Source organism: Chenopodium album, chromosome 20 (genome assembly GCF_948465745.1).
Source record: "Chenopodium album chromosome 20, dcCheAlbu1.1, whole genome shotgun sequence".
Lineage (NCBI taxonomy): Eukaryota > Viridiplantae > Streptophyta > Magnoliopsida > Caryophyllales > Amaranthaceae > Chenopodium > Chenopodium album.
In genome coordinates, this window is record NC_137853.1 from 28,299,978 (window position 1) to 28,326,367 (window position 26,390).

The 26,390-nt window shown below is 31.5% G+C and overlaps 1 protein-coding gene across 1 annotated transcript; it reads left to right on the top strand.

Moving 5' to 3' along the window:
• Window positions 1–14,870: 14,870 nt before the first annotated feature.
• On the top strand, window positions 14,871–15,776 carry LOC145596970 (uncharacterized). Its single transcript, XM_081653157.1, has one exon. It carries the CDS (start codon window positions 14,871–14,873, stop codon window positions 15,774–15,776), a length of 906 nt encoding a protein of 301 aa, XP_081509283.1.
• Window positions 15,777–26,390: the final 10,614 nt, after the last annotated feature.

Below are 26,390 nucleotides of genomic sequence, written 5' to 3' on the forward strand. Positions count from 1 at the left end.
AGATTTATTAGTATTATTATTATTATTATAATTATTATTATGATTATTATTAATATTAATTATTATTATTATTAGTATTATTATTATTATATTAATTATAATTATTATTATTATATTATTAAATATTATTTAATTATTATTTTTATTATAATAAAAATTAAGAAATATTATTATAATCATTATTATTGTTGTTGTTGTTGTTGTTATTATTATTAATATTATTATTATTTAAAATTAATAATTATAATTATATTTAAATATTAGTCATTATCTGTAAATATTAATTTTTATTAAAAAATCAATTATTATTATTATTATTATTATTATTAATTATAAGTAATATTATTACTGTTTTTATCATTTTTATAATTACTTTTATTATTACTATTATTATTATTAATATTATTATTAATTATAAGTAATATTATTACTGTTTTTATCATTGTTATAATAATTATTATTATTACTATTATTATTATTAAATATTATTTATTATTATTAATATTATTATTAACTATTATTATTATTAATATTATTATTGATTATTATTATTAAATGTTAATTTTTAATATTATTATTATTAAATATTATTTATTATTATTATTAAATATTAATTATTATTATTATTATTTAATATTATTTATTGTTATTATTAAATATTAATTATTATTATAATAATTTAATATTAAGTATTATTTTTAAGCATAGCAGAGTAGGGTAGAGCAGAGCATATTGAAGCAGAGCAGAGCAGATTTCAGCAGAGTAGAGCAGTTCTAAAGAACGGGGACTTACTTGCTTGGTATTCTAGAAGATTTAATATAATATTCCAAAACGCTAACATGTATGTAAATATTGATATCTCCTTCAAAAAAAAAAAAAAAAAAAAAAAAAAAAAAAAAGCAAACATATAAAGATTATAACAATCTATTTACTTGATGGCTTAAAGGGTTGTATGATTCAAAGATTTTAGTATTACTATATATAAGTAGATGAAGCAATGAAAATTTTTGTTATTGTACATATTATAATGACTATTGCGATATAAAACTATGCTATTTTTGAGTTAACAAAGATAAGAAAGATTCAATGAATTTAAGAAAAGTCAATAAAAATTATGTGGAGCATGTTTCAAGGCATAAACTGTAAGTTAGGGTTGTTGATGAATTGGAAAGTGCTTTGTTTGTTATGTTTGATTGAAAGGTGGTGCAAGCTTTAGGAAAATATGCTTAATAGTAGTATATAAGACAATGTCAATTAATGGTATGCATAATTTGTTTATAATTATTATAATACTTCATACGATCTACTTTGTATATAAATAGACAGTACGGGTCCTAAAATAGTTAATACATAAAATTATACAACTTGGCATGAGTTAACGAGCCACACTTTAGAGCATGTCTCGTAAGTGTTTATTTTTTATTTTATTTTTTCCCTGAAACAAATTCAATTAAATCATTACCTTTATCAAGTGTTTTAGAGGGTTTGGATAACAATTATCACTAGAGGTAATGGATTTCATGTATTTGTTAGCTAGCAATCTAAAACCTAAGGTAGCAATTATATATCCTTACCCTCAGGGGCGGAATCAAGGGGGCTAGGGTAGGCCATGGCCACCCCCTTGATTTTGTATAATACAATTTTGTATGCAATAAATTACTATGCAGGTAGATAGATCAGTTGGTCAGACATTGAGATAATGTCATTCTGCATTTGTGCGTGGTTCGAATCTTACATACGATAAAAATAGCTAATCAATAGACCAGGTATTATAATACATGAAATAGACTTTGTATTAAAACTCTTCAAACATGTGATAAAAATATGTTTAAATATGTAATAGTTATAAAGTACAAGTTGATATTATTTTAGGAAATTTACTTTAGATTTCATATGATTATATAAAATAAAAGTCATAGTTAATTTAGATGTAAACCTTATTTTTATATATACAACAATTTTTTTTTAGAAAGTAATTTTGGCGGGAATTTTTTTAATAATATATTGCCAAGTGTCTCCTTAAATTTGCTTTTAGTAGTATGTAATTGAATTGATGCTTAAGCTACATGGCTGTAATTAAGCTTTAGTTGTTGAATTTTTTTTTTTTTCAAAAACTTTTTTTGCAAATACTTTTATTTTAGGGGTCATAATTTTGTAAATTGTCCAATTAGAAATAAAGAATAGTGTATAAAAGAAATTAAGATAAGTAATATATCTTGTCCCCCCTAAAAAATAATTTCTGGTTCCGCCACTGCTTACCCTCCTTAAACAAAAAGGAAGAAAGTTAGGGGCTTGTTTGGCATTGTTTTTTGTTTTCAGTTTTTAGTTTTTTTGAAAACAAAAAACTAAAAATAGGAAACAAAAAGGTGTTTCCACTTTTCTATTGTCAGTTTTCAAAATTATCATGATTTTAATAAGTTTGACTAATTTTTGATTCATTATATAACATATGTCATATAATTTTAAAATGCAAAAAACCAAAAAACTGAAAACCACAACAATGCCAAACGAACCCTAGGTTAAGTGATTTAATTTCTTTCCATGATTCAACCAAACAAATAAACTGGTAAAGGTTAATGATTTATTTCCACCCATTTATTTGTTTCCTTTCCATTTTTTTTTTCCAATATTCATACCAAACGCTAAGTTAGAGGGGGATTGGGGAAGGGTTAGGAACCTGGCCTCAAGCTTAAAAGCAAGTCAAGGTGTAAAATCCTTACCAATGATAATCAGTCAAGCTTATATTAGAATGTTCGTTTGAGAACGAGGTGATATAGTTTTTATCATCCTAACATAATTATAATCTCATCAAAAACTTTCTTTTTGTTTAACAATATTTAGTGCCATTAATTAATTTGACATATGATACGTATGCAATTAACTTGTTGATGTCTAATTGTTTAATTCCTTCATCACCAAAATGGTCGTAGCTTAGCTTTGGGTTTTGTTATCATCAAATATCATCTTGGACCCTCAAATTCTTAAAGGTTGGAAGGAACAATCGATACTATCAAGTGGAAATAGAAGACCCTAGGGTGACCTACCAATTTTGTTATTATCAAACACAATGTTTTCAGTTGGGAAATCAGGAGATGGATTTAATGGCTAAGCTAGTAGTCATAAACTCATAATCACTTCTCCATGCTTTATTAGTTCAAAACTTTAAATTATGTAATGGTTTTTCCTCCGATCCTCCATTTTTCCTTGGATGAATTATATTGTTCATAGGGACTGGTCGATTAAGCTATTATGCTCTTATAGGGAAGGGGAAAAAAAAAAGAAAAAAAAAAAAAAAAGACTAATGAAACAATTTAAAAATTTACGAAGCTAGTTTATCATGAACATATTTGTTTATGAACATTTTTTTTTATAAAAAATTTAGGAACAGAGCATAATTAATTTATGAACATATTTAAATTTATTATAATATATTTATGAACATATTTAAATTTAAAAACATATATTTTTTTTTTCTTTTATAGCAAAATCAATTCATACGTTAGTTTATGAAGTACTTTTAACGTACAAAATGACCAATCTAAGCTAGTTATTGCTAACAGCATAGCCTAGCATTACGTATTTACGTTAGCATGAATCTTATACTACTGATATTGTAACCTAACAAAGTTTCAAGAAGGTGTATGTTTGGTAGACGTATTATATATGATGACTTTATTATTGATACAAATCATATGTTAAGTTTAAACTATATGATACAAATTAAACCCCTTGTGTTATGCCAATAGCTTTTTTCTTTTTCTTTTTTTTTTTTCCCCTAAGACCATTATATTGTGCCAAATACATAGATTGACATTATATTCTCTTTTTTAAGAGTTGTGCCCAGTTGAGTTCCCAGATAAACAAAATTTGTTTATATGGGGGTATAATCGTCTTTTCAAGTATCAGTGGAGGAGTACATGCGTCTCATGTACTAGTTGAGGGGTATATGTGTAATTTCTCACCAAACAGTAAAAACAAGTTGCAAGCAGTAATTGAACACGGGAAAATACTAGTTGATCTTCATGATTAATGTACATAATTTGTCAATCATAGGGGTGATAGTGTCGTTTCATTCATTAAGTTAAGGATAATAATGTGATTGCACATGTAATGACATGTTCATATTGCCAGCTATGCAATATATAGAGTAATGGCGTTAGTAACTAAGTTCAAAGCCCCAATTCCCCAAATCCCCACCCTCCTTCTCGATCTCCTCTCTCTCAAAGTTCCAACAATGGTGGGTATGTAGTAGCTCTGGTGATGGAGGGTGTAGCGGTGACAATGAAACTGAAATTAGTTGGGCGACAACTAGCTATGACTCCGGCAACGGGTGGTGGTGGTGTTCGTACTAAAATTGATCCCTCATCCGCCAACGTCGGCAAAAATTATGCCCAAGAGCTTCCTGAAAAAGCTCCCTAGGTTAGTCATTTCAAGGAAAAATGGTCACCTTTAACCTTTGGGGTTAACCAAGCCCTTAATTTCACCTTTTCTTCTTAGGATTTTCGTTTAATTCGGCGGCGAAGCCGCCAGAAATGGTGGTATTGATGGTGTCGGTGGTCAGTTTATTGGTTGAAGCTTGGAGATGATGAAGATTGTGGTATGGTAGCTTCAATGGAGGAAGCAGCTTGAGCACTACTATTGTTACCGTTAGTAAACGGAGTTAGGATCTAGGCTTGCGTACTTGGTGATTAAGCGGCTGACAAAGCACAAGTATGAGCTGGCTAGTATGAGTAAGCACTAGATTAACAAAATATGTTAATCATGAAGATCAACTAGGCAAGCCCCAATTGAACACCTCACCAAAAGTACTGAATAAATAATCACGCTTTTCAACATATTTACAGAATTGCCACTAGATTAACAAAATTTCGTTTATCTGGCAGATAAACTTGTATTTACCGTTTTTTTTTAATTAGCCAATAGGCAAAACTTGAAAACTAACATCAACTTTCAAAAAAATGACAACTCGTGGCCCATGCATGCTTTAAGATAACTTGTGATTTGTGTCATTCCTATGTATTCATTTCTGACATGAAGAATTGTTAATTTTGGACGGAGCATTGTCTAACAAAGTTGAAAACATCGTTCAAACAAGATATATACCAAATCTTGCATCAATAATTCAATATATTGAAGGTTAAGGGATATTTAATAAGTACAAACATTCCATATTTTTATAAAGCTTTTACGTTCCCGCGCACTCAGGGCCTGTTCTCTTCAGCTCAATTTCAGTTCAGTCAGTTCATTTCAGCTCCAATCTATTCAGCTCAGTTCAGCTCCAATAAATTCAGTTCAGTTCATTTCAGCTCCTAATTTCCTTCTCTCATAAAATATTCAAGTCAGTTCTGCTCTATCCAATTCAGTCCAGTTCAGTTCAGCTCCAATCAATTCAGTTCAGTTCAGTGTAGTTCAATTCAGTAAATCAGAACATGCCCTCACATAGATTTTAGATTAGCCAATAGGCAAAATTGATTTTTACTTTTGGAAAATGACAACATTATGTGGTTCATTGCTTGCAAGCTTTAAGACAATGTGTGATTCGTGTCACCCCTATTTTAATGAGATTTAAAAAAATAAAAAGTTAATTAAAGAATACCAAATCTTACGTAATACTTGTTTTACTTTAGTTCCCAAAAGATTGCCTCAAACTCCAATTTATCACTTTTTTAGGAAACAAGGCAAGATGTTTGCATATGTTTGGGCATAACTATTAATGAGAAGAGAGATATAGAAGGCAAGCAGAGTTGCATGCAATCGTGAAAAAACTATCACGTATAGAGTATGGGCAATCTTTTATAAATATTAATATTTTATACTTCCTACATTCCTACTCACTTATGTGATCTTCAATGTGCATTTTTGAGTAATAGTATCTTTGGTCATATATAACTATATAAGTGAAATTAAATTGCAAAAATTTGATACTTAGCTTGAAAATTTTACATTAAGGTGAATCTAATAAGATCTGACATGTTAATTTTTTTTTTTTAAATAAATTATAAAGTGTAGTCAAATTTATTTTATTTTGATTACATGATAAGTAGTGAGTCGAACTTTTAGTAATGGGAGTAGTATATTAAACAATTTTTCAAAGATATTTATTATTGTAGTACATTGAGCATTCTTTAAGGAATGGAGAGAAAATGTGTTAGAAAATTTAACAACTTTGAACATTCTATTTTACATTTCCACATATGTGTCCACAATATCAAATACTTGTATATGTCTAACCAACAAGATTTTAACAAGCTAGGTTATTCTTCAATTCCTTCTTTTTGATGCTTTTAACCAAAATAAGGTTATAAGGTTATTTTATTTTACCTTTAAAACTTTAAGAAACTATTACTAGTTGTAAATTCCCAACGGACAAGTTTACCTATAAGTCATAAGCAGGTATATATTCATCCAATCAAACTCCAATTTTTCCAACATTCATAAAGTTTGACTAATTAACTAAAACTAATGTCCCTTTTACCAATGTGACAACTTTGTTAGCACTCCAAAGATAGAATAATAATAGTGAAAGTACAAATGTTTTTGTTAATTAAGCCAAATTAAGGTAAAAAAATAAAATGATCTTTTACAAAGCCCTAAAAATCTACCAGCAATTACCTACCAAGAATCCAAGTTTGAAAGTTTTTGTTGAAATAAGTTGGCCTAAAGACACAAGAACTCATTTGTATTTTGGACAGGTGGTGTCAAATTAGTTGATAAGAAGAAATAAACTCTTGGATCTCCTTCCCCTAAAAGAGCAGTTGGATTATATTACCTGGTGATTTTTTATTGGAGGATTCCCACTTTTTTGTCCAAAAAAGGCAATGTAATCGTTGAGACCTATTGGATTCCCCCCACCCCCAATTTGTATAATCCCATGATTTTAAATTGTAGCATTATAATATACTAGTTTTGTATCCCTAGCGGTTATTTATTGATTTTTAAGGTTAATTTTTTTAATTTATATGTTAAATTTTAAAATATATCATTATGGATTCAAAATTAGTTGGGAATTGATGTGCTTTTGTTACGATTTAAACTATGTGGTAGACATGTGATAACTAATAATCATATTAGTGAAAATGTTTAATTAAATACATAAATAATAGCAAAAAAAATTGTTCAAAGCACGTTGGGTTGATCTGATGTAAAATGACTCATGATCTGACCACCCGGGAAAGGGTAGAAGGATGGTATACAGTAATAAAATCATATTAGATTGTGAAGTATATTATTTGAATCGATTGGAATACATCATATAACTAATATATAAAAATAAATTTAGATGATAATTATTGAGAGTTATAATCTAATATTTTTTGAATAAAATTAAAATTCAATTTGTACATATGAAACCAGACCCAATCACACGGGAAAGAGTCAAGGAGATTACTCTAAACTAACAATTTTATGCTAAAATTCTATTCAAAAGTGATTGAAAATAGAACTTTAAAGTAACTTTTTTATTCTACGAAATCTATTTAAATCCATTCAAGGTGGAGCGACACTTAGCAAAAAGTTGGAATGCCAAGTGTTGTTGTCTTGTAGCCTGCCTAAAATTTTAGCTTTATATATTAATTATATGATTCTTCTTTGATTTTTCGCTTCTTGACTCAGCATCTCCAATGATAAGTTACCACTTACAAGGGCATCGTAGTTTGCTTTGCCACATCAATTTTTATGGCATAACACTTTTGCTACAATATGTTCTAATGGTGAGTTATAAGGCCTTGTAACTTACAAAAAATAAAATATAAAAAAATTAATTTTACACATGTCACAATTTAAGTGGAGTTTACTTATCGCTTTTCTAATCAAGCATGTAGTTTGTTTGGCTACAATACCTTGCACGTTGTTCATTTTTTAAAATTTGTTCTCCAATGGTAAGCATGTAGCTAGATATTTTATTTAAATTGCAAGCAAGCCCTTATAATGAAACTATTGGAGTATCAATTTTATGTACTTAATTATAATTTTTACTTAGTTATTGATTATCAATTATGGAACATAAAATAGAATATAATATAATTAACTTTAAATTAAAGGTAATTTAACATTCTGTTGCATAATTGACATTGAAAATTTTTGCACTGAATAATTCAGAATAAAATTTCTTATTCTAACTATATCTAGTGGCTTTTCAAAAAAAGAAAAAAAAAAAAAAAAAACCTATATCTAGTGGAATTACTTCCAACTTTTTTTGACAAGAATAAAACTCTAACTTTTGTCATTCACAATTTTGATTTACCTTAGCTTTCTTCTATCAAATCTCACTTTCATTTTCTTTTAATTATTCACTCTCATAGGCACACAATACACATTTAACAAGTGAGACTTCTAATTAGAAACGGGAAGAGTGTAGTAAACTAAATATCACATACAAATGTGTCCACTTTAACATTTAATTTTTATTTTTTATTTTTTTATTTTAATTTTTATTTTTTTAATTTTTTTTTTATTTTTTGTAATTGAGAAAACATTCACTAGATTTCATGAAGAAAATATTTTTTAATTCAAAAGTCTGATATACACCTATCAATTGAGAATAGAATTAAACAAAACAAACTAAACATAATGTATTCATGCAAATCATGCTTTGATAATCGAGTATTTAAAGGTGTGGACCACAAAAGCCCATAGTTTTGCACATCATTTTACGTTTAATATTGTAATTGCATTATTTCTATTGCATTAAATTAAAGAGTAATAATTGTTTCAAAAAAAAAAAAATTAAAGAGTAATAATAGAGTATATGAAATGATTTCAATAATATCTCTCTCTACTCACTTATAAGTTATAATACCATTTTTTAATCTATGTACCGATAAAACCCATACTACCTCCGTTTTTTATTAGTTGACACGTTTTGACTTTAGCACTATTCACACACTCCCCTTTGACCATGTTTTGTGATTTATACGTAATGAAAAATATAGTCATGTGGGGTCTTGTTAGATTCGTCACGGTATATATTTTCAAAATATCAACTTTTTATAATTTTTACTTATCGGTAACTAAAGATATTAACGTTTTGATTTTTGCATTGGCGAACGTGACTAAAGAAACGTGTCAATTAAAAAGAAACGGACGAAGTACATGATAAGGTACGGTGCAATTCACTTGGCTAGCAATGTAATTATGTAGTTATCATACATTCTTACCAAAAAATGTACTCCCTCAATCCCTAAATTAAAAGCATCTTTCTCTTTATTATGAGAGTAATAAATGCTAAAAAGATACTTTGTATTAAGAGACGGAGGGAGTACTATGCTCCGCAATTTATATACTTCGTATTAACCTCGGTGTATTAAAGAGTATATGAATGCATCACTACTTGAAGGACTCCATTTGATCTAACTTAACCATTGAATTTCCTTAATTTTCAATGTTATGAATATATATCAATAATGAATCAAGATTAAGCAAGTACTACCTAGTTTTAGTTTATGTTTGACAATTTGAGTCCTTGATGCCCCATTCATGAATTATGGAGTATAACCATACAAGTGTGATTTGTTAGTTGGTCAAGGAAATAAGTTGCTGAAAACAAGAAAATTCCAGCCACTCGAAGTGAGGTGATAGAAAATCATTGAATTAACATAGCTATTTCGCCTATTTGTAACCATGGATTGTTTAATTTTAGTATATGTTTGACGATTCGAATAGTTGATCTCCCATTGCCAATAGCTATTATGGCAAACCTCATACCAACAAATTAAAGTAGAAATTTTCTATAATATGTTAAATGAGTAATGTTGTGATTATTATTACAAAACAGGAGTATAAAGTATTTCACAAGAGTCACAACTCTCGTTCTAATTTCTATTTGCCCACTCTTATTAATAAGTTTTGCTTACTAACTTGATAAGCTTGTTTCGTTATGCAAGAATAATTGTATAACGAGGGGTAAGAGTGTAATTGCATGTAATGTATATTTTAATTTTAAAGTAGTCACATTTAGTGATCAATAGTATCATTGGGTGATCAAATAGTATCATTAATATTAAAGTGGTACTATGTATGCATTCGTGATACTATATATGCATTCAGTGGTACTAACTACGTGCATACTGCATATATAGTACTCGTATCACTAAATAACTAATGGTATTATATAATCTTTCAGTGGTACAATTAGAAGTGGTCCTACACATCTTTCTCTTTCTTCTTTTATCTCTTTTCCATGTGACTTTTAGTATTTAAAATGCATAACAAAACTACATTAGTACTTCCTCCTGACCTGATTCTGATTAACCTGTACAAAATTCCAATATGGCATTCACTTCATCCACTAAAAAAAAAAAACAAAAAAAAAAAAAAAAAACTGAGCCAATATGGAATAATAATTGGAATAAACTAGAAGTAGATTTATAGGGTTTAATTTAGAGGCACCAATGAGCTGAAAATGTCGAAATGAAAAGAAAAAGGTAAGCTAGCATACCAGCACGTGTCAGTATTCTGGTAACCCAAGGAAGCATCTTGTGCAGTAACACGTCATGTTATGCAACCAACAATACATAAACATGCAGTACCATCAGTTCACCTCATACGTGTCGCATCCATCTTCTTTCATGGACACTCCCCTACTTCTCATTGGTTCTTATCTTTCGCCTTTATTTTTCATTGGTCTTCGTTCTCTTTCTTTTCAGAATCTAAGATACACTCCTAACTTTATCCAATTATGTTGGACGACGTTATTTACTTATAATACTAATCCTTTTACCAAAGTTTTACTATATAATCTCCTGTTGATAATGGTTATGAAACTACGAGGATCATATACGGAATACTCCATTAACTAATGTGTTGCATATGTAGTTACTAGTCATGAACACTTCAATATGATAAATAAAGTTTAAATGTCCTTCGGTAACTTCAAATGCACATGTATCTCAATTTAGAAGTAAATTTGAGCTGATTTAAGTTGGAGGTAATAACTTGTTTCGAGAGTTTTACAATGACAGGTCATGTACCCAATTTCAATATGACAAGAAGAACCTAAAGCTGATGGAAATTTATTGTGTAACGAGTTCTTAACCAAGCATGCCCATGCCTATTAGAGTGAAGGCATTTTTTAATTCATTTAAAGTGTAACATATTTTATGAAATGTTTTCAATTTCTAATTATATATACTTATGACATCTCTATTAATGTTATTCCTTGATGAATAATTTAGAAGTTTTTTTTTTATTTATTTTTTATTTTTTATATATAAGAAATCGTTGAGTTTTCTCACACTACTACCGTATGTATTTGAAACAAAGGACTTACATACATTAATTCTACATAGCTACTAATTTCTTAAAGTATATAGAATACATTAGAACCACCTTGCCTTGAATCTTTCCTAAAATAGCTATTTTGTTTTGGAGTATTTGGAAACATCGTAATGCTGTTATTTTTAAAAACTCTTCTACTAATGTCCATAGTGTTTTTTTTATTCGAGCTTTCTCTATGTTTAAGGAATGGGAGACTCCGTCCCTTCTTAGCAACATCCACTACGGCAACCACTGCCGCTTCCTCCTGCCCCCTCTCCTATTGTCTCTTGGCTTAGTCTCCTCCCCCATTCGATTTTTGTAAACTAAATTTTAATGGCTCTGCTAATTAGAATTCTTCTACTGCAAGTGTGGTCATTCGGGACCACCTGGGTAATCATTTGGCTAGTCGTACTTATAATATGGGCTCTTGTCGGCCTTGTAGAAGCTAACACTACTAAAATTCGGCCAATTTGCGACCATTTTTCTACGACCGTCATGAAAACGGTCGCAAAATATGAAATTTGCGACCGTTTTGAATGCAGTCGCAGATTTGCGACCGTTTTTAAAGCGGTCGCAGATTTGCGACCGTTTTTGGGTCATAAAACGGTCGCAAAGGTATTTAAATAATTTTTTAAAATAAAAGATATGTCAAAAGTTATTCAAAATAAAAATAATGCTGTTGCGACCGTTAGTAGCGGTCGCAAATTTCTACAATTGCGACCGTTTGAGAGTTGGTCGCAAATTTCTACAATTGCGACCGTTTTAGAGTCGGTCGCAAATTTCTATAATTGCGACCGTTTGAGATAATCAGTCGCAAATCTCTAAAATTGCGACCGTTTGTGAGTCGGCCGCAAAATTACGACCGCTATTGCCTGTCGCAAAAGTTTTACCTTTTTTTTAAAAAAAAGGTAATATAAAAGAGGGACACACCCTAACCCTAATGTACAGCCGCTCCACTTTCCCTCTCTCATTTTTTTCATCTCTCTTTCTTCTCACGCCTTTTTCCTCTTCCCTCTCTCTTTTTCCTCTTCTTCTTTCCCTGATCTGCTTCCCCTTCTCCTTCTGTTTCATCTCCGATCTCTTTCCTCTTCTTTTTCCCCTCTCTCTCTCTCTTCTCAGCCGACCCTCTTCTTCCATTTTCCTTATCTCCACTCTATCCTTCTCACGCCCCTCCTCTTTCACTCTCATCTCCTAATTCTCTGAATTTCACCGCTGAAAATGAAGCAAAGCACTTGAGAATTGAAGAATAAGAAGCCAAAATCGCTGCTCATTCAAGCTTTGGCTCAAATCGAAAGCTTTGCTTGTGGTCTTGATGCCGGCGATTTCTCTCTCCTCCACGCTGCTTGCCACCGTCACGACCACACACCGTAACAAGACCTCCACCGTTACAAGAACGAGCCTAAGAGAAGTCAAGGTTTTCTAGATCTGATAATTTTTTTTTTAAAAAAAAACTTCTAGATCTGATATTTAATTTAGGTTATGTTGTTGATCTATATTTATTGTTTCTAATTTCAGATTATGTACAATTGTTTTATTGTAATTTTATTGTAATTTTAGTTTTTAATTTTGAAAGATCTATAATATTGTTTTATTTCTGATTTGTGTTGTTTTATTGTAATTTTAGTTTATAATTTTTGAAAGATCTATGTTATTGTTTTATTTTTAATTTATGGGTAATTTTTTGTAATTTGCATAATTATTGTATAATTTTATTTCTGATTTTGTGGGTAATTTTCTTAATTTTTTTTAATTTTGTGGGCGGCGGTGGGGTGAGGTGGTTTCGGGTGAGCGGCGCTGGGCTGAGGTGGTTTCAGGTGAGCGGCGGTTGATTTACTAGTTAGGGTGGGGAGTTGTGGTGGGTAAAGGTGGTTTGGGTTGGCGGTGGGTTAAGTGGTTTTAGGTGAGCGGCGGTGGGTTTTCGTGGTTAGGGTGGGTAGAAGTGGTGGGTAAAGGTGGTTTGGGTTGGCAGTGGTAGTGGGCAAAAGTGGTTTCGGTGGTGTGAGGCTAGATGCGAAGTACAATAGCGTGATTTTTTTTTTTAAAAAAAATTTAGCGACGGCTTATGGCGGTCGCTAATTCCAAAAATTGCGACCGCTGATATAACCTGTCGCAATTTTTAATTTTTGCGACCGTTTTCTAAACAGTCGTTGAAAATAATAAAAACTGTTGCAAAAAATCTGTGACCGCCAAACAGTCGTAATAATGATTTTTTGCGACCACGTGAATAACGACCATCACCTTACGACTGTTGACGGATTGCAACCGTTTTTACTATAAGCTGCGACCGTCTGAGACGGTCGCAATTTGGCCGAATTTTAGTAGTGTAATTCCCTTCACAATGGTTTCGTTCTTGCTAGGGATTTTAATATTTCTAACATTTTTATTGAAGGTTACAATCTCATACAAGTAATTATTAATATTTTGCAGGGTCATTTCGGCTGTCCCTGTAAACTGCAGCTTTTTATGGCGGATGTCAAGGCTATTTTGGTTTTTTTATTTTTTTTATTTTTTTAATTTTTCGAGTTTCCAAATGCGACATATTATCGGGAAGGAAACATGGTAGCAGACTATGTTGCCTCGATCTCTTGGACACTCTACTTTGATTTATCAAGATATAGATTCGTTTTTAGATAGTAAATTTGCTTATTTTTTACTCCTTGATATATAGTTTAGGTCACGGTCTTGTGAGAAGAAGCACATAAACTCCTCCATGTATCTTACTTTTAAAAAAATAGAATAAATCTTATCAAACTAGAACATATTACAAGTCAATTTGATCTAGATTAGCGAGCAAAACCCATTTGGAGTACGTAGAGAGGGAATGATAAAGACAAAATTGGTCTCAACACCCTAAATTATAACTTGGGTGCATCCAACACCAACCTTAAACTTTTACTGGTACATAGAACACCACCAACTACTGATTTGAAATTTTAAATACAATGCGGGCCACGCACTAATGAGAAGTTATGAACACTCAAACAAAGAGATTATAGCAATTAGAGGGTACGTAATTGATGGCACGCGTTGCACCTCAATTAATAATTGGGGATGTTCTAGCTATTTGTCAAAATTCGGGGTATTGAGACCAAATTTTCCATGATAAATGAAAAATCCCATCCCCGAGTTGTGCATAGCCTCAATTTTAATGTAGCCGTAGGAGGAATGAAGTGCCTGAACCATACGAATACGGAATACGTATACATTCGATGGCAACACTGTATCAGTGCAAGGTGCAACACCCGTATTAGCGAGTGTACGTATCAACGTATGTGTACCTTGAGAAGTTAGGTTTACTAAAACCAAATAGGTGTACCTTAAACTGGTAACACATGCCAGTTTTAAAAATTAAAGAGTCCGTCAAAAAAAGAAGGCCCAATCATTCTTACCAACGATGGCTGGTAAACCCTGTTTCCTACAGTACACACACGTACCCCTTCTTTCTCACACGTGTCTTCTTTCCTTCCTCTTATAAATTCACCTCTTTGCTTCTCCTCTCCTCACTCTATCTGTCTTCTAACATTATTCTTCATTTCATTCCACACCATCAAACCAAAACCAAGCAAAACACAAAACCCACTTTTCATTTTCTGCGAAAAAAAAAATTAAAAAAAATAATGGAGGGTAGAGTATCAGGTGGAGGAGGGTGTTGCATTGCAAGATACGGCCACCATCATGGGCCAACTCACAACTATTACAACCCATATGACGAGTCCAAAATGGACCGTATCATGCTCCGGTTTCGGCCCATCGCTCCGAAACCGGTCCCTAATGGTTCCACCAACACAACTACTACCACTGCCGACAAGAAGGAAGAAGGTCGCAAGGGGAAGAAGCGAGGTGGTGGTGCTAATGTAAGCGGTGGTGGTAAGAGGAGAACAAAATCACGCTCTCCTGAAGATGTTAGTAAAAATAACAATAATTTTAAGAAATCATCAGATGTTGTTTCATCCAACGGTTATAAAGTAACGCTACCACTGTTGCCTGAAACACCTGATCTAAGCCCAAAGAAGGAGAAAACCAACCAAGTGGTGGGTCATGCTAAGTCGCCGGAACCGATGTGGCTATGTTTCGGACCATCGGATCAGACCAACAATCCAGCGGTGGTAGATGCGGTAACATCCAGCGTGATAGTCGAAGGAGTGACCGACACGTGGATGGACGGGAACAGTCTAGGCAGAACAGATGAAGAGAGAAGGAGACGATTAGAAGGGGACACGTGTCCAGGGTTTATCTCCGACGCGTGGAACCGGGTGTGCTGGACAAATCGCGCGTATAAAAGGATGGTAACTGGAGATGATGACACGTGGAGGGTGGTGATGGTGAAGTTAGGGATGAGAGAGAAAGTGGAGTTACCGCCGGTGAATTTGTTCCCGGCGTTTACGTGTAGGGTGAAAGTGGTGAGGGATGGGATGATCAACGGTGGACATTCGTTGACGGTGCCGTGTGATGCTTGGAGAATGGACGGTGGTGGATTTGCATGGCGGTTGGATACTAAAGCTGCCTTGTGTTTAGGGCGTTGATTAATAATAATAATAACGGAAGTTAATTAACTGGAGTTGTTTACTGATGTTGATCTTGTATGTACAGTTTTTTGTTTTTAAAAGGTTTTGCAGAAATATCAATGCCAGTTCTTTATTTTACCATCATATTGTTATTTTGTTTTTGTTTTCTGTTTAATATTGATCTATTTGATTTGATATTGTCATTTTGAAGTACTCAGCTCCTACCATTCTTGGTTCTAAAGGTGATGGTTTTACAAAATAAGGGTGCGTTCTATTCACCTAATTTTTACTTATTTAAACTTACCTGAACTTATCTGAATTTAATAGAACTTATTAAAACTTATTTTAGTTGTAATATGTACTTGGGTAACCCTTATCAGAATTGATTAAACCCGATTTGAACTTATCTGAACTTAACTGAACTTATTACACCTAAAATAAGTGAAAATAAGGTGAACATAACAGACCCTTAAAATTTGATCGAGTTATTATATATTATTAGGAACAAAAGGAGTATATATAGTTCGGGATGAATTTGTTGATTAGGTTTTTTTTTTTTTGGTATGTTGAACAATAAGGTGAATTATTATTATTACATCAATTGTGTGGCAAAGAATTAAAATGATATAGTCCATCTTAGAATAATGGTAGCCAAATTATTACTAGAAAAACTTTTTGTTCCATCTATTTTCATTACAGTTCTATAGTGTATCTGTGTATGTATTTTGAAGTTCTTTATGTTGTACTCACAAAATTTGAAGTTCTTTATGTTGTACTCACAAAATAATACGCGTCTTTTGAAGCTTTTTATGTGCACCCTGAAAATAATACGTGTTTAACAGATGTTTTTCTACCTCAAATTTTTCTTTAATTTTTTATGATGCAAAGAAAAGTTATTCCTCCAAAACAAGAAAATTAAAGAAAAAGAGAAGTATATGCATAACTTCGAGGTGTAGTCGTGTTCTCGTGTAACTTAATAACCTTATTGGTTTAGGGCTTTTCAATAAGTTGAAGAACTAGACAACAAACTAAGTCCATAGAATAATAGATCCCATTTTATGATAACTAAGCCATAATGTAGCAATAAAACGTGTAGGAAAAATTATGGTAGGTTTAAATTTTATACTTTTACAACAAAAAATATTTTGGCCAATGAGATTGCCTCTTCAATCATCTTGGTTTTCGATGAGAGGTATTCACGAATTTTCTCAAGTCTCCAAAATTTTCAAATAAAACTTTTTTACAAAATAAATAAATAAATCAAATCAAATAAAATAAAAGTTATGGATCTCAACAAAGTAGACCACTCTTGATCTTTAGATAATTTCATAATGGACATTTTGTGAAAAACTACATTATAAAGCATTTTTTTTTTTTGCGAGAAACTATCTAGTAAAAAAAATGTTGTAAGAAACTACCTTATAAAAGGATAAATGTTGTAAGAGACTACCTGTGGTCTTAAAGTCATCGTTGACTTTTATTTTCGAGCATTGATTATGTCACGTGCCAGTTAAGAAAAAAGGAGGGAAAGGGTGAATTATTAGTCACGTGATTGGAACGTGGCGTGGTCAACGCCGGAAAATGAAAGTCAACGGTGACTTTCCAACTAATGATAGTCTCTTACAACATTTACCCTTTTATAAGATAGTTTCTTACAACATTTTTTTTATTAGGTAGTTTCCCGTAAAAAAAAGAGTTTTATAAGGTAGTTTTTCACAAAATGTCCTTTCATAATTAATCCTGCCATATAAGTTTATTTGTTATGGAGTATTATTTTAGTTTCCGATTTCATTCTACAAAATATATGATCTCATACTTGTATACAAAGTATTCCATATTATTTTAGAAAATCAAAATAATTATCACCTTTTAATAATTACTCGATCTTTAGAATGTTAAGGTATGTATTATTTGTCACGAAAAGATGACAGTTTGAACTACGTGACTAATTTCCAACCGAGGAAGTACGTAGGTTTAAGGAATAGTAAAGCTCGAATGTTGTTAGTGTTAGATTGGTCTGACTATCAGAAGATTGAAAATGAGATGCATCTAAATTGTAACCAAGTTTAACAAAAATCAAACAACTTCGTTTTCTAAAAATGAGTACAGTAATAGCAAAGATAAAGTGGACAACTGTTGGTAGCTTAGGATTGGTTGAGATTTGTGATGTGATAATTGGATTTGGAATAGGCTCACTTTCAAACCTCGATATATCAGCTAGCCTATTACACGGATCAAAGCCGATGAATAATAAGCTTTTATTATTGTATTACGGAGAAATTACTTTCAAACCAGTTGCAATAAGATTGACAAGAATTTGGACTTTACGGAGTACTCGTAATAATTTTCAACAAATACAGAGTACTCGTAATAAATGTTTTTGTTTCGTGCAATAGTGAAACTTTAGATAACTGTTTGATTAATTGTGCCTTTTTAAAAAAAAAATTACTGCGTGTTGTAATTTCTTCCTTCGAGTTGGACATGTCACGTATGCATGTGTTATTTCTAACCTATATAAGTGAATTATGGAAAAATTTGTGCCCTAATCAAGCAACACAACTAATTTAAATAGATGTAGTAGTTATCCACTATTCACATCTTGAATTACATTCTAACAAAAATTATTATATGAAGTTGGTCACAAAAATTAATATTATTTGAAACAGATTTAGTGGATGCTTAAATCTTGGGAAAGTACTTAGTACTTAATTGCAAACCGCGCCTCCTTTCTACAATTAGAATACCAAATTCTTATATAATAACAATTTACGTATTAAAAAATTAAGTTTAAGCATAGGTTATCAGTCTAATTAGTATGAAACCTGCTAAATTAGTTGAATCCTAATACTAGATTAGTAGTACTAATAAAAGTGACGTCTTCTAGATCTCTTAAAAGGCCTACAACCCTAATAGGGACAGGTGTTACGGCAACAAAAAAGTATATTTTTATACTTTTTTTAAATGGCAAATATCCTGCCATGATCTTTGTAAACCAATGTAATTGTGCCAAATTTCTTCTAGGACACTCGAATATAATATCATATTTTAACCAATTATCAAACTTACTTCCCTATGAATTATTAGGTTGCTCCTTTCTCCACCTCTTTGACCATATCACAAAAAATGAACTACTAACTTAAGGGATATTATTGGTCCCAATATATATTCTTGGCAATCATGTCGGATACGAGTTATCATTTTTCACATGGGAATCGGACAATGATTGATACACGTACTCGCTCCATCCTCGAATTATCTTCCTATATTAGGTTTCACTAGGAAAAAAATCCTAAGAATATGTGGTTTATTAGTATTAATTTGAGTAAGTTAGGATATTTATCCCTATCAAATAATATATTAATAATTTGTTATTTATGAACATTTTGGTAAATAGTTTTGCTAAAGTAGCTAATTCAGTAAAAGATCCTATTTTCATATTGTTAAAAAAATCTACACAAACTTTTAAATAAAACGGATGTTCAGTAAATTACTGAACATCCGTTATAAAGTGACAATAAAATACGCAAAAGTTACACTAAAACGCATAAAAGTTATCCTGATATATATGAGTTATTATGCTTCATTGATAAATTTGATAAAAGTGACACTAAATTTGACAAAAGTGACACTAAATCTGACAAAAGGTACCCGATGTACATTAAATCTGAAAACCGGGTGTATACAAAAGTAATGGTAATTACAAAGTTTTACATAATGTTGTCATTAGTATTTTAAGGGAGGAGATCGTTGAGTGAGATAGAAGAGATTGTCGAAACAAAAGTTTCAAGTAGCGAGTGAGAGTTGTAGATAAATTTTTTTTTTCCAGACTACAAACTAATTAATAAATTAAATCAATGATTAATTAGTACACAATTATTTTCCTAACTGAGTCAATGTCATCTTTATTTTAATAATTACTAGTTATCAAGCTATTAACAATAAAAATTTTACCTTATTTTCCCTGATTTAATAATATATTTATGTTATTGTTTTTTTTTTCTTTGTATCGAAAATCGAAATACAATCTCATTAGAGTATATATTGATTATTGAGTGCATACAACATAATTCATGTATTTTCACTTTTTTGTATAGAGTGATAAATACATTAGAGTTATAAGGGTAAATAATATATGACAATATATATATATATATATATATATATATATATATATATATATATATATATATCACTTGTCATCATCGAGGATAATTAATTTATCTCATTGATAGGTTCGTTACTCAATCATGGGATGCTATAGTACATACAATGATACAATAAGAAAAAAACACTTGTATAATCTTAAATTTAATGCAATAAATGAAGATTTAGTTAGGTTTGACGAATGCTTTATGCCAAACATATAAAGTATTGGGATAGAAAGCTATTGATGTATCATGTTCTTGTAATAGACTAACTTATTGAATAATTAACAATAGTAATCATGACAGAGTTACACTCTAAACTATAGGATGAAAATGCACCTACCAACATATGGATAAGAGTTTCAATTAGAATCAAATTAATTTGATAGGTTTTGTCTCCTTTGGCGTCAAGAAGACGTAATCATAGTCATTAAGATGCCAATTGAGGCAATCGTTTGATTGTAGCATTACAATATCTCTCATATCCTTTAGTCCATATTTGAACTAACATGCATCGGATATGAAGAGAGAATTAGATTAACCCGTCTTAATATATTATTATATCTATATAAATTATGAATTTTTTTAATGCAATTGCCAATTGTCGTGTTTATAGAAGTGCCAAATATGAGATAGGTAAGAGTAATTATATTATTTAAAGACCATTTGGGAGAAAGGAGTGGGTGAGATACGGCTGACTATAAAGGCTAAGGTAACTAAGATCATAAGGCATGGGTCAATTTCATTATCTTTTATGTTTGTAGATTTTCAAGACGGTGGTTCTGCACCATTATTATTCTTTACTTATTTCGTACTTATTCTCTGATTAGAAAGACAATTTTTAAAAACTTTCAAAACATCCTACCATGCATTACAAAATGTTATTCTCATTTAGTTTGAGTGTTTAATTTGAGGATGTAATTCTATAATTTTCTCAACAAAAGTTGGAACAAACATAACATTATAAAAAGAAAAATATACTTGTATATAATACTCACTACTTATAGTTAATTAGCAAAACCACCGTTATTATTCTTCACTTATTACGTACTTATTCTCTAATTAAAAAGACAATTTTTTAAAAACTTACAATCATCCTACCATGCATTACAAAATGTTATTCTCATCTAGTTTGAGTGTTTAATTTGACGATGTAATTCTATAATTGTCTCAACAAAGAACAAACGTAACATTACAAAAAGAAAAATACTTGTATATAAAACTCACTACTTATAGTTTATTAGCAAATCTACTATGTTGCATGCATGCGATAATTGATTGAGTACAACCAATCCTTACTTCAACTAATAGAGTACAGCTCAAACTTTTGCTTGAATTTGCATAATTAGTACGTAGTAATTAATAATTGAAGGTCACAATAATAAATTTATGTACAAAAATGTTTTTTTAGTCATCATGTCAAAGTTTATGATAATGAAACTTTATTTTTCAAACATGGGTTTCTCACTTTTGATAATATATTCTTTAGTTTTTATCGTACCCTTTTAATTTTATAAACGCTTACCAAACAACAGGTTAACGTACTCGAGAAATAGAAAAGCCACTTGGCTTAACAGACCACCGTTGAAGAGTTCACAAAATGGATACAGGACACACATGATAAACATTGAAGACGAATGGCCGGAGACACGTGGCAAGACAAGAAAGAAGAAGACACTTTAAAATGAGCCAAACCAAAAAGAGCAGGTGGCAGAAATCCCACTCCAGATTTAGTAGTTTAGATAGATAAGATCACATGCAACGAACCATTAAAACACTTTGTAAAATGATAGGCATATTTATAATATAAGCTTGTCAAAAACTGATTGCATAATAATCAAAGCATAAACACGACCATCCAACGAAACAACGGATTAATTTCAGAGCTACCACGGAATTAACTACTCCCTCCGTCCCCAAATGATAGTCCCTTATGGGCAAAAATCACGGGAATTATAAAACTTAAATAAAAGTAGTAAAATTACATTGGAAATATAAATTTACATTGAATATGTAAAATAGTAGAGAGAGAAAGTAATAAAAGTACATTGAAAAACAAAATTTATATTGAAAACTTAAATTTGCACAAATATTGTTGCAATTGGAGAGAATTTTGATAAAAAAAATTGATATTAATGGTACTTGAAAAAAGTAAATGGGACTATCAATTTGGGACTAAAAATATGCCATAAGAGACTATCATTTGGGGACGGAGGGAGTATCTTTTAGGTTCTGAATCCGATAATGATGGGACAATCTAAGAGTGACTAATTTGCATGCGTGATTCCTCGGAGTAGTACACAATATATAGTAATCTAAACCTAAACCCCATGAGGCCATGACTGTTCATATGACCACGCTAGTGATCTGATCATGTGAATGACGGCTAAGGATTTGTTGTTTCAGTTCAGTTTAATTCAGCTCCAATCAATTCACTTTAGTTTAGCTTAGTTCAGTTCAACCCAGTTTAGTAAATCAGAATAGAACCTAATTTGATCAGTTAAGTCTATATATCTTCATCGGTTTTTATTATATGCATCACTTTTTATAATAATAGTTTTATTTTTAATAAATAGAAATTTTATTTTAGATGCATCACTTTCCCTCGTGACTACTCGTAATTAATTCTTTCTATCTCTTCTTAAATTTTTGTAATTAACACCATGCAACTTTTTGTTTTCTTAGGATTGATAATCAATATGTACAACGGTACAACTGTACTATATATAGTAACATGATCATCAATAATATTGCATATTCTGTTTTGTTTTCTTAGGATGATTATCAATGTACAACGGTACAACTGTACTATAGTATATTATAGTGATATGATACAATCGACAAAATTTGGCAGACAAAACCAGCGTCTGGACTTAGGTTTATAAGGTGATGGTCTTTCATTGTATTTTTTCAGCAGTCGCCTTCATTCACAACGTTTTTGATTCTCTTCTTCACTACTTTTGGCTAGCTAGCTGATTAGCAGAATGACTAGAATCCTATCTGAATTCATTGTATAATCTTCCATAAACGTCTACTGCGATGCTCAACTACTTTAAATATTGTACATCTGTACTAAAGGAAACATTTATTGCTCTTTCAGAATAAATAAATCACATTTGATAAATTTGTACATTGAAAACTACACGATACCAAAAATAATTTTGGGAAATTCTACATGGTGGCCTCAAGGATATAAAAAATCTACATAGAAGACAATGTTTTTTGCATTCTCTTAAGTGGCACTCTAGATTTTCATATATGTATAGTGACCCTTTTATGATATTTTGGCTAACCATTAGTTTTACGCTAAACTAACTAACGAACCCCCTTCCCAGCCACCATACTTACCACCATCATTGCCGCCAGCCACCAAACCCACCACCCTCACTGCCGCCAGCCACACCCATCGCCACTGCCCCTTCCCTAGCCTTACACCACCGCCAGCCCCGACTTAAACCTACCCATCGCCAACCCCGACCCAATTTTACCCGCCAATCACGAAAACCACCCCCCTTTTCCCCAGCCACCACTCGAAACTCAAAAACCAAGCCACCAATGTTCGAAACCCAAAATCCCAGCCACCACCCTCGAAACCCCAACCCATCCACCGTACGACATCGAAACCCTAGCCAACACGAAAGCATCTCTAAACCCAGCCACCACCATCAAAACCCTAACCTAATTACCAACATACGAAAACCAAATCCTAGATTGAAGCCTTAATTTAGGGTTAAAAGGAGGCGTTTCTTGTTAGGGGAAGGGAAGGGGGGATCGATCCGGGGTGGTTGACAAAGGAAGTGGGTCGCTTCATGGTGGTGGACAAGAAAGGTGATGTCGGGGATGGAAATGAGGGGGTGGGGTCGTGGGCGGGAGGTAGGGTTGCCAGTTGGCGGAAAAGGGGTGGTGGCTATGAAGGGGTGGTGGTTTAGTTGAAGAGGAGGTTTGAATTAGTTTAATAAAAGCAAGGTTAGCCATTAAACAATAAAAGTTAGCCACAACAATTAAAAAAAAAAAGGACACTATATTAGTTATGCAGAAGTAGAGTGCCACTTAAGAGAATGGAAAAAATATTGTCTTTTATGTAGAAATTTTACATCTTTGAGGCACCATATAGAATTTCCTAATCACTTTTAAGGAACAAACGTCACATCATACTACATACTTAGTTCTTGTTCTCTTTACCTTACAAATATAATATTAAGTAAAAATAATTTCAGTTTAGTAAAAGTAATTTCAGTTCAGTAAAAATAAGTTCAGTTCAGTAAAATTCAGTTTTCTTAAAGAAGAATTATAAAAAAAAAAAAAAAATCTGTCAAAATAATTTTAGTTCAGCAAAAATAATTTAAGTTCAATAACATTAATTTAAGTTCAGTAAAAATAATTTAAGTTCAGCAAATATAATTTTGTTTCAGTAAAAATAATTTCAGTTTAGCAAAAATAAGGTGAAGTGAACGGGGCCTTACTGTATGACAATATTTTTTATGAGTTGAGCAATTGATGAAAACAATACATAAACAATCATTAAAGCTCAACGGATAGAAAAAAAAGGTGCAATATAATTCAAAACAAAAAATTATAACACCACTCAAGTAAAAACTAACCTAGCCCACTAAACCTCTTGGCCCAAGCACCTACAAACAATGTTTGGGTTAGTAAGACCCTCTCCAATGGTGAGACTCAAGTAAGTATTTTTAGGAGATAGAGAGTATTTTTCGCAATATATATCAATAAGTTGGTATCTAAACTTAGCAACTGCAGAATAAAGTTGCTAAGTTTGCATACTCAACTTTGAGTCTCATTTGACAAAAAGTGTGGGCCCCTTATCAACATTCTAATATATTTTGTAATTTGTTTAAGTTTTACATTTTTTATTTTTTGTTTTTTAATCTTACAATATTTGATGTTAAAAAAGAAATGGATTTGATGGGCCATAAATTGAAAATGACATTTGTAAATTTTAGAGAGTCTCACCATTGGGAAATTAGACTTCACATGAGTTGCTAAATTGAAAAGTGGGTATGGTATCACCATTGGAGGTAAAAAATATCTCATTTTGTATTTCAATACTCAAGCTTAAGTCTCGCCATTGGAAATGGTCTAAGGGATGTCAGTCGTAAATTAAATGGATATCCAAAAATCTCATCCATCCGCTTCAAATAAATAAATAAAACCCCAAGTAAACAGATGAGAAGCGGCTTACGAATTATTGGATCAAATTTGGATGGTGCTCAACTTTGTTAAGACATTAAACATCCACCCATTTGTTTATCATATTTTTTTTTATCTAAATGCTAAATAAATTAATGCGAAATGTTCATTAAAAGCAATTATTTTTTGTTATAACATGTTCTTTCAAACAGTTGTTTTGTTTGTTTTTTTTAATAAAATAAAATATTTTTTGCATAAATACTTACACGTAAATTTTCTTTCATATTATATATTTACTCATTAGTCACCGGATATACCCTCTTCTTCGTAGGTTACGGATGAAAGTATGTGGGTGATGTGTTAAATAGGTAATAGAGGGATGTATATAGACCTGCTCAACGGCCCGGGATTTATATGGAATGGGTCGGGCCAAGCCTAATCCAAAATGGTCGAGCTTGTCCATGGATCATTTAGCTCGGCCCGGCCCATTCAAAATGTATAAACAAATTACAACAACCATGAAGTAAACACAATATAAGAGAATCATAAAGGGCCTTTAAGGGGCCTTAGCCAACAAGTTAAAAGTAGAGAACTGAGCAAATGTTTTTGACACAAAATTGTTACAATGGAGTAACTAACCAATGTTCTTGACACAAATTAGACACCTAAAACTTATGAAACTCAAAGCTGCTCCACATATATTATAATTGTTCCAAGTCTGCTAGCTGATCCACATATCTTTCCAAGTCTTGTAAAGTTGTAAGTGCTCCACTCCGTCATTGAAATAACAAAATCTAAAGCAAGAAGATTGACGTTAGAAATTTTACTTTCAATGCTAGCAACAAGGGTTTAGAATCTGAGAATTTTTATTTTAGGGTTCATAATTTGGGGGAAATTGGGAATTTTACTTTCAAGGTTTCATAATTTGACAGTAGGAACTTTAGAAATAGAGAAATTGGGATTTAAAAAAAAGCCTTATAAGAGTTGCCCAATTTCAGCCCTTTTAAAATTAGACCCAATTCTTTAAAAGCTTATTATTTAATATTTAATAGCCCTTTAAAAGCCCGCCCCATTTAAATGTTGGATGGGTAAAATCCTTTGATAAAAGGCTGGACCAGGGCTTTAAATGGGCCCCTAACCCATTGAATAGGTCTAGATATATATATATATATATGGGTGAGTTGTAAATTCTTGGCCGCAGTATAGTGCAGCCAAGCTAGCTGCAACAGCATTAAATGTGAACATATAGTACGTTAAAATAAACATAGGTTTTTTTTCTTCCTTATATCTTAATTCTCTTTCTTCTTCTTTCTTAGCTCTATTATTTTTCTCTCTCTTT

Bases quoted from the DNA above. Each gene is read 5' to 3' on its own strand.
- LOC145596970 (XM_081653157.1), top strand. From the start codon at position 14,871: ATGGAGGGTAGAGTATCAGGTGGAGGAGGGTGTTGCATTGCAAGATAC.